Source organism: Herpailurus yagouaroundi, unplaced genomic scaffold (genome assembly GCF_014898765.1).
Source record: "Herpailurus yagouaroundi ecotype Mexico unplaced genomic scaffold, PumYag 246, whole genome shotgun sequence".
In the NCBI taxonomy this organism is placed as follows: domain Eukaryota; kingdom Metazoa; phylum Chordata; class Mammalia; order Carnivora; family Felidae; genus Herpailurus; species Herpailurus yagouaroundi.
In genome coordinates, this window is record NW_024412463.1 from 1,040,376 (window position 1) to 1,055,264 (window position 14,889).

The 14,889-nt window shown below is 43.7% G+C and overlaps 1 protein-coding gene across 5 annotated transcripts in view; it reads left to right on the top strand.

The window, feature by feature from the left end:
* Positions 1 to 722: 722 nt before the first annotated feature.
* SLC9A8 (solute carrier family 9 member A8) overlaps positions 723 to 14,889 on the top strand; it is a 64,796-nt gene continuing 50,629 nt past the window's right edge. The window contains exons 1-4 of one of the 5 annotated variants that reach the window (XM_040459685.1): positions 727 to 836; positions 1,293 to 1,340; positions 2,726 to 2,904; positions 9,602 to 9,682. In XM_040459685.1, the coding sequence (XP_040315619.1) occupies positions 811 to 836; positions 1,293 to 1,340; positions 2,726 to 2,904; positions 9,602 to 9,682 (334 nt within the window). In that variant the 5' untranslated portion in view covers positions 727 to 810. The other 4 variants (XM_040459683.1, XM_040459684.1, XM_040459687.1 and 1 more) reach the window with 4 other exon arrangements.

Sequence of the window (14,889 nt, forward strand, 5' to 3'; positions counted from 1 at the left end):
GTTTACGGTTCAGGCAGCTACTACAGCTGCCATGAGATATGACGTCTTGGACCTGGAAGGAGGTGGCAACAGCACAGGTGGTGTCCTATCCAAAGACCTTACACAAAGGTACCAGGAGGAGGAGGGCCCTCTTACCCCTCCTGACGGGGTCCCTCTTACCCCTACAACCCTGCCTCGTTCCTTCCTGATATGCTCAACCCTACAGACCACCGCTAGGCACATGCAGTCGACTCCACGAACAAATTAATGAAAGACCCAGGACCAGATCGTCATCACCTATTTGAATGATAGGCATATAGTCAGAACTCAGTAATTGTTTACAGATAGAATACTGCACGATTCTGCGAGGCCCAAGTGGCTAGTCCTCTCTCTACAGCGAGGAAAACTGGGGCTCAGATCGGGGAAGTGTACCCCTGGGGTCCCTCTGCGCAGCCTCGGTTAGACGTTTCCTTCTCAACTTTCGGAACGCAGTCCTCCACACTGGATGGAGAGTGCTTGCTCTCAGGGTGAGTCACAACGACCTCACAGGAGCTTCCCTCAAAACGTCCCCGCCCTGGGATGAAGAAAGGCCAAAACTTCATGGGGCCAGAAGGTCACCAGACGCAGGGCAGTCAGGCGTCCTAAAAGTGCCCTGGCAGGGTCCTCCCACCTTCAGGCCACAGAGACGAAGGGACAGAAGGGCCGCCCTCGCGCGGCCGAGGCCCCGCCCTCCGCTCCTCCGCCAGCCCGCGCCTCCAGCGGAAGCCGGAAGCAAAAGCAGTCCCTGCTAGCCCCCGGCTCCGAACTCGGTGGTCTTGGAGGCTCCGCAGGATGGGGGAGAAGATGGCGGAAGAGGAGTGAGTGGGCATTTCCCGGGCGGCGGAGGCGGCAGGGCTGGGCCCCGGCGGGTGTGACAGCGAGCGCCTCAGGCCGCCCTCCGGCCCTGAAAGGCGGGGCTCCTTGTGCCGGTTGGCCAGGACGAACCATGCCGGCGCCAGCGAGGAGGGCGGGAGGGATGGGCCTGGGCCCAGCCCGGCCCTTAAGCCTCCTGGAGGTCAGATCCTCGTGCAGGGAATCGACAGCTCAGGGCAGGCCTCGAAAGCCGTCTGGCCGAAACCGCAACCCAGATTTCATTTAACCATTTTTCGGTCTTCTGAATATTGGGGAGAGCTCCGCCGCCTCCTCCAGCAAGTCCCCTACCCCCCTACTTAGCCAGTCGCCTCTTCCATTGTAACGGTCATTTTTCTCTTCTGTCTCCTCCACCGAGATTCATTCATTCATTCATTAACTGTTGGCCATTTACTCTATTCCAGGCCCTGGGCACATAGTAGTGAAGGAGGCCGACCAGGAGCCGCCCTCAGGTAGTTTACATTTTAGTGGGAATAGACCATCAATAGGCAAGATGATTTCAGCGCTCTAAAAGGAAATGGAAGTGTTAGGGCGGGCGTCCCTGCAGGAAGACGTGACATGCCAGCTGAAACTTTAAAGACAAGAAGGAGGGATAGGAGAGGGAACAAGCAAGTGCAAATGGCTGGAAGCAAGAAAGGGCTTAGTGTCTTTTAGGGACAGAAAGAAAGGCAGGATGGCTGGAATAGGAAGAGTGAGGGGCTAGCTGAGATGAGATAGAGATGTGTGAGGCGTCCAGTGTCCTCCAGGTACTTCTGGGGGAAGGACCACTCTTTAGTCTGTCTCCGCACGTGCCGGGCACAATCTATTGCATGTTACAGATGCCCTACCTATGTGGAAGGGTAGGTAGAAATTAAGAAGGAACCCCCATGGTTGAAATCTGACTCCCTCACCTGACATCTTTTCAGATACGTCTCTTCAGCCGGGTGGTCGTTTCATCTTGGCAGCTTATTTACCCAGTGTGTGCTCTATTGCAGACACTGAACTGGGCCTCAGCAGCGCAAGGCAAAAGAGGTGGAAGGGCCCCAGTGATTTCAAGTTTGGTCTCAAAGCTTGATTCTGCCGCCGGCTGGCTGAGATATTGGCCACGTTATGCAGCCTCTCTGAGTTTCAGTTATTCATGCGTAAAAAAGGGAAAGTAATAGTCCCCATCTCAGGCATGGTATGCCTATGAAATGAGAGGTGGTGATGTTACCTAGTCTCTGGCATGAAGCATTCCTCAATAAACACTAGCTGTTATAATCACAGTTGCAATGATTATTATATGAATATTGCCCTATTTAACAATCCCACCCCAGAGCAAGGCGAGCACTGAGAAACGGGGCAGGTGCCGTATTACAGGGGACGTAACATTTGAGCCTTTGGAAATCTGAGAAGGATTTTGTCAAGTGGGGTGAGGTGTTCCAACCAGATCAACAGTTGGGTAAATTCAGGTGGCTTCGTCAACTTGCAGCTATAATTCAAGGAAAAGAATGTAAACTGGAGAAATAAAGGCGCCATGTAAATAATGTCGGATCTTGGAATGTGATGACAGTCCAGTGTGCCTCCGTTTGAATCCCTTGTTAAATGCCAAAGAGCAGGCAGCATTTTATTTCTACGCTGGCCCTAATTCCCCCCCTTGTTTCTGTCCCATAAGCGGCTGGGTTCAGAGCACCTGAAGCCACTGGTACTCTCCTGCTGTGGCAGGCAGGAACTTTCTGAGAATCAGTTTGGTTCTAAGACTTGTGAATCCATCATCCTCTTTGCCAGATTCCCCTTCTGCGTGTGTGCGCGTGCGCATGTGTTGGTACTCAGGGCCCATTTCCCTTTATCTAATACTGCTGCTTTTTATGTCCAACAGGTTCCCTAATACAACTCATGAAGGTTTCAATGTCACTCTCCACACTACCTTGGTTGTCACTACGAAACTGGTGCTCCCGACCCCTGCCAAGCCCATTCTGCCCGTGCAAACGGGGGAGCAGGCTCAGCAGGAGGAACAGTCAAGCGGCATGACCATTTTCTTCAGCCTCCTCGTCCTAGGTGAATGTGGAGACACCCTCGTCTGCCATCTTGAGTGTCTGTGTGCGTTGTCCATAAGGTCCACCCTATCTAAGCCACCATTTACTTGACGTCAAGTCTTCCTTCCATTTGGTTTTTGCGCTTCAGACACTGAGGGACGATGATCAGTTCATAACATAACAGGGTACTCCTTTTTCTTCGTAAAATCGCCGAGCTTAGCAATTCTGAAGAGCTCTTTCTATAATGTCTTAGATATCATTTGGAAGAAAGGAAGGAGTTTTGACCTAGAAAGAACCTTGAGCATCTTCTAGTATAGTGGATTTCAGGCTGTGCTCATGAGTGTGTATACTTGTGTGGATGGTGGTGATAATGGAGGCGGGGTAAGTCAAATGGGACCAGAGACAGCATTTTGTCACTTTGCTGTCAGGTTTCCATGTAAATTTTATTTAATTAAAGGTTTTGCCGCTGAGTAAAAGATCAGACACCCTTGCCCTAGCACACTTTTTTCCTTCCCCTTTAACTTTCCCATTAACTGTGGTTGTGACTTTTGCCATATCTGTGTACCACCTGTGCTGTTATTTACTTACGTAATATTTTTCTTTGAACAGATTCACTCATTTTGTTCAACCTCCTCCTGTAACGGGTGAGAAAATTTAGGTCCAGAGAGACGAAGTGATTGACTTGCCTGGTTTTGGGGAGACTAGAGATTAAAATTTGGGTTGCCAGACATCAGTCAAGAAGTTTAGGTAATAGGTGATAGTTTAGATGCCTCCCGGAGACCGTAGAGAACTGTTTTAGACAAAAACAAAAAACAAAAAACCAAACAGATGAAACTACGTAACCACTTTGGACTAGCTGACTAAGGAAGAAATAGCTTGGAATTTGACCCAAATCCACACTCTATTTTGAAGAGTGAAGTTGGCATATTTATATTTTCTGGTTAATGGTCAGATAGTTTTAATATAATAATTTTGTTTGAAATCCCAGGACTCGAGGCGCCTGGCTGGCTCAGTCAGAAGAGCATTCAACTCTTGATCTCAGGGTCATGAGTTCGAGCCCCACGTTGGGTGTAGAGATTACTTAAAAGGAAAATCTTTAAAAAAATAAATAAAATCTCAGGTTTTCAGCCTGAGGTTTCAGCCTTATCTCTCATAGGTTCCAAAAAAACTTTAAAAAATAAACTTTTTATGTTTATTTATTTTTGAGAGAAAGAGAGAGACAGAGTACGAGCAGGGGAGGGGCAGAGACAGAGGGAGACACACAATCCGAAGCGGGCTCCAGGCTCTGAGCTGTCAGCACAGAGTCCGGCTCAGGGCTTGAACCCACGGACACGAGATCGAAGTCGACCGACTGAGCCACCCAGGTGTCCTAAAAAACCTTTTAAATAGAATACAGAAAAAGTACACAAACCACAGGCATTCATTGTCCCGTATGGACCTGATAGGCCCAGATAATTTTTTACCTTGTGAATGTAGTTGAATTTTGTTTCTGTTTCTAGCGGATGACTTCAACAATCAAGGACTCTTGCTTCTCCTTTTTGCTCTGTGATGGTAGTTGAATGTAAAGAAAAACAGTTCTTGGTCAAGAAATCTTTAGTACTTGAATCCATAATCTTGAAGGACGAGTATTCTTAGTCTCTTTACATTGTTGTCAGCTTCATAATGGCAGAGAACATAAAAGGCAGAGCAGGAAGAAAACTTTGGTTTGTAGTCTCCTTTTTTCATGGAAAGATAAAAAGAATAAGTCAGACTTTCAAAGTAATTTTCAGGGTGTGGAGCATTTAAGGTTGGTTTGTGCCTGAGACCACAAAACAGGGGGTTATAGTGCTTTTAATCCCGGCCAAACCCAGCACAGTGGTAACACATCTTTGGGGCCAGAAAGGTCTAAACTATTTACTAGTGTTGTGTATTTTACTTGGATATCTTTTCAAACAGATGGTAAACCTGGACTTCACAGTCACACTAGTGTCAGGTGCGTTTTGTTTTCACCTAATCAGACTGTTGGCAGTCTAGGAATTGGTGTCTCCATTTTTTATGTATGGGTCAGCATGCATTAGCAGAGTGGAATGCTTTCTTTTTAAATAAATTTGAAGACATTTTTTCTCTTGTATATTATCAACAAAATATGTATCTTGTATATTGATTCCTGATTAGATGTCCAAACATATAAATCTGATAAAAAATTGGAGTTCATAGGTATTTTGCTGGGGCGCCTGGGTGGCTCAGTGAGTTAAGCCTCCAACTTCAGCTCAGGTCATGATCTCACAGTCCGTGAGTTTGAGCCCCGTGTCGGACTCTGTGCTGGCAGCTCAGAGCCTGGAGCCTGCTTCAGATTCTGTGTCTCCCTCTCTCTCTCTGCCCCTCCCCTGCTCGCACTCCTGTCTCCCTCTCTCTCTCAAAAATAAATGAAGATTAAAAGAAAAAAATTTTTTAAATAGGTATCTTGCTAACTCACTGAGTACATGAACTGTAGTGAATTGAGGGAAATTGGGGTCCATGATTTATTCTAGACTTCAGGAACTCCTAACCTGGAACACATTTAACCACTTTTGTTTACTGTTTTAGTCAAGTCAAATGAAATTGTAACTTTTATGTCCTTTAAGCTTGTCAAAGGATTACAGTGTGTTCCCCTTTTTTGAGAAAGGATGCCAAAACTCTAGTTACTTTTGACTTTAGAAGCTTGAAATCAGTTGACTTACATTTAACCCTTGCTGATCTTGGACTCTGCAGAAACAATGGTGAGTCATTTTTATTGACCTACTAGAGTTAACAATTAGCATCATTTGGCACATACATTTTATATAACTCCATTATGCACATGCATTTTATTTAACTCCATTAAACTTAATGGAGTTACTAAAATTGATATGCCTGTTTTGATGAAGTTTCCATAATGATTACTTCAGGCATGAATGTTTAGAAACATTAACTTGTGGTATACCTACCCTCCATACCTCACAGAAACCTTTGCCTCTTGCTCTGTTTTTTCCAAGGTTACTTGAAAACATGTACTTGTGTGTGTATATACATATATACATTCATATGCACATTCATTTGTAAAGGCACATAGAGCTTGGATTTTGTTTGTTTTAATACAAACAGGATTCAGTAACTTGCTTTTTCATCTCACAGATGCCTTGGAAATCCTTTTATGTTCTATTTTTTTATATCTGCTTTTTTTTGAAGAATGTGTGTTAAAGTAAACATAAAATATATACCATTTTATCTAAAGTGTACGATTTGGTATCATCGAGGACTCTCACAATGCCGATGCAACGATCAGCATTATCTAGTTTCAGAACATTTTCATCACCCCAAAAGGAAACTCAGTATCCATCGAAAGCCATCACTCCCCATCTTCCCCTACCCCCGGTCTTTACTAAACACTATTTTGCATTCTATCCCTAGGAATTTGCCTACTCAGAATATTTCAGACACAACTAGAATCATGCAATATGTGGTCTTTTATGTCTGGCTTCTTTCACTTAGCATCATGTCTTCGAGGTTCATCCGTGTCGTAGCGTATCTTAGAAGTACATTCATTTTTATGGCTGAGTAATAATTTCCTTTATAGATATTCCACATTATGTTTATTTGCCAATTGACAGACATTTGGATTGTTTCTGTGTTTTGGCTATTGTGAATAGGGCTGCTGTCGACATTTGTGTATAGGTTTTTGCGTAGATGTATGTTTTTATTTCTCTTTAAACATTTTTTTTTTTAATTTTTTTTTTCAACGTTTATTTATTTTTGGGACAGAGAGAGACAGAGCATGAACGGGGGAGGGGCAGAGAGAGAGGGAGACACAGAATCGGAAACAGGCTCCAGGCTCTGAGCCATCAGCCCACAGCCTGACGCGGGGCTCGAACTCACGGACCACGAGATCGTGACCTGGCTGAAGTCGGACGCTTAACCGACTGCGCCACCCAGGCGCCCCTGTTTTTATTTCTCTTTGATACATACATACATACAGGAGTGGAGCTGCTGGGTTAAATGGTTGCTCTATGTGTAACTTTCTCAGGAACTCATACTTTGCACAGAGGCCGTACCATATTTCGTGCCCACCAGCAATGGCCTAGAGTTCCGGTGTCTCGGCGTCCTTGCCAACACTTGTTATTTTCCATTGTGTTTTGTTTTATTTTTTAATTATCACCATCTCTTACTCATTGGTCGGTGTGAAGTTGCATCTTGTGGTCTTGATTTGCATTTCTCCAAGGACAAATGAGGTTGAGCATCTTTTCATGTGCTAATTGGCCATTTGTTTGTTTGTTTGGAGGGATGTCTATTCTGGTTCTTTGTCCATTTTCAAATTTCATTGTTTGTCTTTTTGTTATTGAGTTGTAAGAGTTCATATGTATTCTGGTTGCTAGACCTGTATCAGATTAATGATTTACAAATATTTTCATCCATTCTTTGGGCCATCTTTTCAGATCTCATTCTTTTAAATGGTTGAAGACCATTCCCTGGCATTGCTGGACCTCCTACGTAGCACTCTCTGTTGATAGATGGTTTTCCCCTTTGTCTTAAAGGGGCAAATTGTTGCTTGATTTACAAGAATAAACTATTTATTTTTAAACTTTGAAGTTTTTTTTTTTTAATTTTTAATGATTATTTTTGTGAGAGACAGACAGAGAGACAGAGCGTGAGCAAGGGGGGGGGGGGGCATAGAAAGAGAAACAGAACCTAAAGCAGGCTCCAGGCTCTGAGCTGTCAGCACAGAGCCTGACACGGGGCTCAAACTCACAAACTGCGAGATCATGACCTGAGCTGAAGTTGGACGCTTAACCGACTGAGCCACTCAGGTGCCCCTAAACTTTGAAGTTTTTTTGTTTAGGTTTATGTTTATTTATTTTTGAGAGAGAGCAAGAGTGCGTAGGGCAGGGCCAGAGGAGGGTGGACAGAGGATCTGAAGCAGGCTCCGTGCTGATGGCAGAGAGCCCAACACAGGACTCAAACTCACGAACCATGAGATCATGACCTGAGCCAAAGTCAGGAGGCTTAACCGACTGAGCCACCCAGGCACCCCGAGAATAAACTTTTTCAATTAATTTTTTCATCTAGCTTGGTGCAAAGAAAGATCAGAAACTGAGTGAACTCCCTAGATCTATATTCAGCCCACTTATGTACCTGCCTTTTTAGACAGTAGGCCTGCTCACTAGTCACATGTTGTGCTTACGCATTAGAACATTTTTCTTGCTCTTGGTATTTAATGTAGGATTTTTCTAACTAGGTTAAATATTTATAATAAAGTAACACCACAGATTGATAGTTGAAAGCACAGAATGCAAGAAGGACAAAATTTCTATATTTACAACTGTTTCCTTTTTCTGGCCACCTGGTGCTTTTTGGTGGGCCTAACAATATCTAGTCTGTCAGTGCAGGCTCTGAGGGTGGCCATTTAACCACTATGCGGATTGTTTAAACATTTCCTTTTACAAAAAGGCAACAGTTATACTTAGTACTGTTAAGATAGTCCTGTGATTGATGAGATGCTATCCCACCTAGGTGCATAATAAAAGAAGGAGATACGCACACTTGCATTTGGGCCGTGAAATTACATTTAGGAATTATTTATGTGAAAATATACTCGTATGGGGGGGAGGGTCCAGAGATACTTCTCTCTTTCAGTTTTACATTCTTTTGTTTCTTTTCGTGACCGCCCCACTGTGAGCAAAATTAAACATGACTCCTGTTTTGGTGACTGAGGAATGAAGACAGGCGGAAGGGAGGTGGTGGATGCCTATGGCTAAAGGCACAGGGTTGGGGGGCCCGGGGGGCTCAGTCAGTTAAGTCTCCAACTCTTGATTTCGATTCAGGTCATGATCTCACAGTTTCTTGAGTTTGAGGCCTGCATGGGCCTCTGCACTTGCACGCTCTCTCTCTCTCAAAATAAATAAATAAAACTTAAAAACAAAAACAAAAACATAAAGGCACAGGGTTGGAATCGGGCTCAACCCTGCAGCACCTACAGTGACATGACCTCTTGAAGCCTGTTTTTGTGCCTATAATCAAAGGAGATTATGGTCATAATAGCTAATTAAGAGGGGTGTTGGGGGCTAAATGAGACTGTGTTTGAGAAGTACTCAGTGCAGTGCCTGGCCATGGGGAGCCCTCAACTAGTGGGAGCCCCAGTACCTAGCTGAGGAGCAGGCACCCCACCTTTAGGTCTCTGATGCTCTCCCACCAGACCACAGTTTTGACTTCGTTCTCTGTGGACTATACTCTCACTTCATTCTCTGTGAAAAGAGAACCAATCCCATGGTGGCAAAACACTTTGTGGCAACATATTCTGTTGCAGTTATATTTGATTAAAGGGATTGATTTCACTGACTTCCTCCTCCCATTTCAGATTTTCCAGGTGATTACTTCCAAAAAGTTGAAGACCATTTCTCAGAATTAGAGATTTGAATACATGATTGTATAAGGTTTATGCGGTTAGGGGAAAAGATTAGATGTCCGTTGCTCTTTCAGCAACCACTGGAAAATAAACTAGTTCAGGCATATAAAAACTCTGGAGACAATGTTATAAAACACTGTGAATCTCCTTCCAGGTTAAGAAATAAGAGATTGGAAAAAGAACTGAAGTTTCCCATGTCATTGTCTGCTGTCCATTTTCCTTAGCAGCAGCACCCCCCCCCCCAGAAGTAACCATTGCTTTGAACTTGGTGTTTATTATTTGAAATTGTGCTGTTTTAACAGTGTCTTATTTTTTCCCACAGCTATCTGCATCATATTGGTGCATTTACTGATCCGATACAGATTACATTTCTTGCCAGAGAGTGTTGCTGTTGTTTCTTTAGGTAAGTGCTTGTCAGTGATCCTATCATAAAAGCAGTAATAATACGATTTTTTGAGTGCCTTCCTAGTGCCAGAAACAGCATGAGATGTGGTACATGCCCGATTTCATTTAATCCTCACTGCAACCTGCCACGAGGGTGTTATGATCCCATTTTACAGATGAGGACACCGTGACTCAGGAGTGATGACCTCCTAAAGGTCACATAGAAGCCCCCCCCCCCCCCCGTTCTGCTTCTAGAACTACCCTCGGGGCACAGTAGTGGACACTTAATTCATAGGGTCACTGAATTTTACAGCCAGAAGGAACTCTCACTTCATGGTCTAAGAAGGAGAAATGGCTCACTCTAATGTCAGAATGAGATCTAAGGTGTTCAGGAGTATTCCATTCTACCTCACTTGCATGTCTTTCTTGTTTCCTGTGGCAATAAATTGTTAAGATAACTAGCCTCTGTATGTCAACTGTACTTCAGTAAGATTAAAAAAGGGAAAAAAAAGGTAATCAGCTCCTATTTAGAGGGAATGAATCAGTGTAATAATAGATGTGAGCTCACATGAAAGTTAATTGAAATGGTTAATGAAGGAAGAAACAGGGACCTTACTTCTCAGGAAGTATTAAAATCAAGACAAAAATGTGTTTGGGGGTGCTTAAGGCATGGTAAATAAGGTTTCACGGAGACCCGCTAAGGCATTTATCAGTTTGTGATATTGTGTTGCTTTTACTAGTTTTCACTTGCCTACCAATGAGATTTAATTTTCCCTTATCACCACCGATGCTCTCTGTAAGTTAATTTTCTTTGCCTTACAGGTTTGGTTGAGTAATATTTTTATAATACATTGATGGTTTAGCTTAGCTTTGGAAATGAATGTTCAGACTTTGATTCCCCGTCCCCTGTCATCATCTGCATTCCTACTAAGCTGGTTCAGCCCCTCCTGTGTTTTCCCTGGGCTTCACATTACCCCTCTAAGTGGTGCCTAGTTCTCGCCTATGAGCTTTTGCATTGCCACCTCATGTGAGCCTTGCAACCCCCAGTGATGCCATATCTTAAGGAAGAAACACCAGTGGATAGTACTGATCTTCAGTCAAGAGTTGGAAAACAGTTTTACTTAGAGTTCCTATTCTCTGTTTAGCAGGCTCTTGAGCTGCACATCCCGGCAGATTCTAACAGCCTTAGCTAACGAGATAGAAAGCCTTCAGTGTCTAAGAATGGTATGATCATCCCTTTTCTGCTATCAGGACACTGAAAATAACCTACACAGCTAACACCTCTTCTGGGACATTCAGTAAAGACTTAAAACACCACTCCAAGGAATGTACAGTTTTGCAGTCACCTTTCATAGTTTCTTAGAATAAGAACTATAGCTGATGTGTGTTTAGTTATTGTGCCATGGAAACGATGTTCTTCACTCTTTGACTGTTTGGGTCACTGTAGGTCAGTGAACACCAGTGCTTGTACTAGGAGTTATAGCAGACGCTGTCGGTTGCCTACCCAAGGGCCACTGCCCCCTTCTTCCTTGAAAATAGAACCCTAATTTTGATCAGGTATCTTGCCACAGTGCACTCAAGGAAGTTGTGCCCCTCCAAGTCAAGACTGGTCTTTGCCATCGTGATAATTCCACTCTCCTTTGCCATTCATTGATTGGTTGAATGAGGTGAAGGCAGCAAGGCAGTGTGAAACCCCATCCTGGCCGGTGAGACCACGGGGAAGAGTGTGGAGGTGGAGTGTGCCTTATCCTCTCTGGTGAAAAGTTTCCCATACCTTTGATTCAGTTGTGTGACGATCTGATGCCTGGAGCATTGGGAGACATCTTGCCATCACTGTGGCTCAAAGACAAAAGCCAGAATGCTAAGGGTTGCCAAGGAGACAGATGAGAAACCCAGATTCTTGACTGCATTATTGTTTTGTTGAATTGATAGCCCTGGAGCTGCCTGTTGTATGAAATAAGAAACATCTGTTGTTGAAGCCATTTTTAAGCAGGTGTTCTTTTACTTGCAGCTAAAAGCATCTTAACGAACATAGGGCTCTTTCCATTCAGGGGAAAAATTGGTTCAAATTGATTCAAAGAAAAATTGGCAGGGGTGGAGTTGCACACCCATTGGCCTGTGGAACCAAAAAACCTACCAGTGACACTGGCCTCAGACTCAGGTGGATCAAGTCTCCTGGACTCCATTTTTCTCCGCTTCTCAACAGTGCTTCCCTTTGTTTCGGCTTCAGCCTCAGGCAGGCTCCCTCCGTGTGATAAGCCGTTCCAGCTTCAGGCCTCCTACCCTTACAGGAGCAGTCACAGTGGGAAAAAGTGGCCTCCTCTTCCCCCCCCCCCCGTTTCCACCAGAGGTTGTAGGATGAACTCTGACCTCCTGGCTTCCCCATTCTGGACACAGGGTGGAATGGTGTTGGGGACTGGCCAAAGCTCTCCATCCACAGGGTTCATTTCTTCACTGATGTAGCAGAAATAACTGTAGCCTGTAGGGCCAGGTCGTGGGAGGGTTGATGGTAAGTAAATCTTGCTTTCAAAACTTTTGTTAGTTAACTCAGGTGATTGGAATGCTAAGGGTAATTCCAAGAAGAGTGCTGGGGTCCAGAAGGTGTTTTTTATTATGTTAGAAGACATTTGGTTAGAATTTAGAAATGCTGACAAAGCTATCAAAATAGTTTTATATTTCATAAAGCTATGTAAATTGAAGGAAAGCTTTTTTTTCTCTTACTGGAGCAAAGTGTAACAAAATATTGAGCTATCCACCATTTCAAGAATTTCCAGCTTTTGTGCCAACGAAGAATCTAGATGAAGCTGCCAGAGAAAATAGAGTTTTCATTCTTTAGGGATAAACTCTCCCAGCCTACCTCTTCTAGCCCAAAGTCACTTTTCAGACTGCAGTCATTGAGAGACGTGATTGGCCTTTCGTGTTACAGTTAAACATTCAGAGTACCTAAGAAACTATTGGTATAGAAAAGGACTATCTACACTTTAAAAGCACATTTCCCCCCTTCTATTGTCTTGTAATTTCAAATGAGCCTCCAGACTTTTCTCATTCTTTCTAAAAAAAAGGTATCAACATGAAATTCTAAAAATATTTTCTTGACCCTTCTTCAGAGCTTTTGGATACTTTCTGTACTTAGGGAATTTTGTAGCTTAGGCCTTTAGAAAAAAATTTTTTTTTTTTTTTTTTGCACAAAGAGCTAGACAGAAAAAGAACAATCCTTTTCATTGACAACTTCAGCTATTTTCATTCTGCTTCATTCCCTTCCAAACCATATGTAGATTCGATGACTTTACTTGGTTTGAATTTGTATCATTTTTTGTGTTCTTTCCTTTTTACTAGTCTTTTCATTAAAGTTCACATATTTACTTCTGTCAGTGCTGATTCACTCTATATTTAGGACTGAAATTTACAAGGAATAAAAAGGAAATAATTGTACTGCCCACTATCCTGTGTCACGTATAGCGAAACAGGAGATTTTTCCCTCCCACAATCATACTTTATTTCAGAGAGAGGAAAGGGTTCAGAGAAGGGGTTAAGTAAGGGCTGGAAATTTGCCCTTTCAAATGCCAAGGCCTAGCCTGAATACTACTGATAATTAGAAACACTGGATTTGATTGAATCATTGGTAGGATACACAAAAGTGCTTCCTTGTCATAACTTTCTTAACTATGTGCCTTTAGTATTATTGACTCGTTCTTGTTCTGACTAAAGGATTTCAATTTTTTTTTTTTTTTTTTTTTCAGTAGGAGAATAGTGCTCTTTGTGGGGCATCTGGACGGCTCAGTTGAGTGTCTGCCTTTGGCTCAGGCCATGATCTCACGCTTCGTGAGTTTGAGCCCCACATCAGGCTCTCTGCTGTCAGTGCAGAGCCTGCTTCAGATCCTCTGTCCCCCTCTGTCTGCCCTTCTCCCCCTCGTGCATGCACTCTAATTTACATTAAAAAAAATTTTTTTAGGGGCGCCTGGGTGGCGCAGTCGGTTAAGCGTCCAACTTCAGCCAGGTCACGATCTCGCGGTCCGTGAGTTCGAGCCCCGCGTCAGGCTCTGGGCTGATGGCTCAGAGCCTGGAGCCTGTTTCCGATTCTGTGTCTCCCTCTCTCTCTGCCCCTCCCCCGTTCATGCTCTGTCTCTCTCTGTCCCAAAAATAAATAAACGTTGAAAAAAAAAATTTTTTTTAATATCCATTTATTTTTGAGACAGAGACAGAGCATGAGTGGGGGAGGAGGGGCAGAGAGAGAGGAGACACAGAATGCGAAGCAGACTCCAGGTTCTGAGCTGTCAGCACAGAGCTTGACGCAGGGCTCGAACCCACAGACCGCGAGATCATGACCTGAGCTGAAGTCGTACGCTTAACCCAGTGGGCCACCCAGGCGCCCCCTTCTCTCTAAAACAAACATTAAAAAAAAAAAAAGAATAATGCTCCTTGTGTCCGTGGGTGTTTTGAGTGGAAAGTGATGAGAAATCACTCAATTCCTGAGTTACTAACTAAAGGTAATTCCAGAAAAAGCAGATGTAGTAATGATATTTTTAAAATTTTTTTTTAATGTTCATTTATTTTTGAGAGAAAGAGACAGAGAGAGAGAGACAGAGTGTGAGTGGGGGAGGGGCAGAGAGAGAGGGAGACACAGAATCCCAAGCAGGCTGCAGGCCCCGAACTGTCAGCACAGAGCTCCATAGGGCGAACTCACAAACTGAGATCATGATCTGAGCCGAAGTCAGACGCTTAACCAATGGAGCCACCCAGGCGCCCCTGTAGTAATGACATTCTAATTGTACTTAAGTTCTTAAAATTTTTTTTTAATTTTAAGACAAAGGGAGAATCCTAGCTGTAACTGTAACAGCTTTTGTTACTCTTTAGACTGTTAAAGTCTAATGCTGACATAGCTTACAGTGTCTCCCAGGAAACTCCTCGAATCTGAGGTGCTTTGATTTTTATTAGAGAAGAAACAGGCATTCATTTGTTGGTATTAGAGTAGCTGTCTTAGAGGCAGAGGCCAGAATTGGTTGTCAAACTGACAAAATGATCACTTTAGACTCTCAGGATTTTCGAGGCTGTGCTCGAGGCAGGGAGGAGTGCCAGCACAGACTCAGTTTCTAGATACACGGGTCAGAGGGGACTATGTTCTTGGCACATTTTGTTGCTGTTCTACTGCCATGAACTAAATGTGTGCCCTCGACGTGGAATAAGTTCCTCCTTTTTCCTGGAGTCCTGCCTTGACTTACCTAGTTT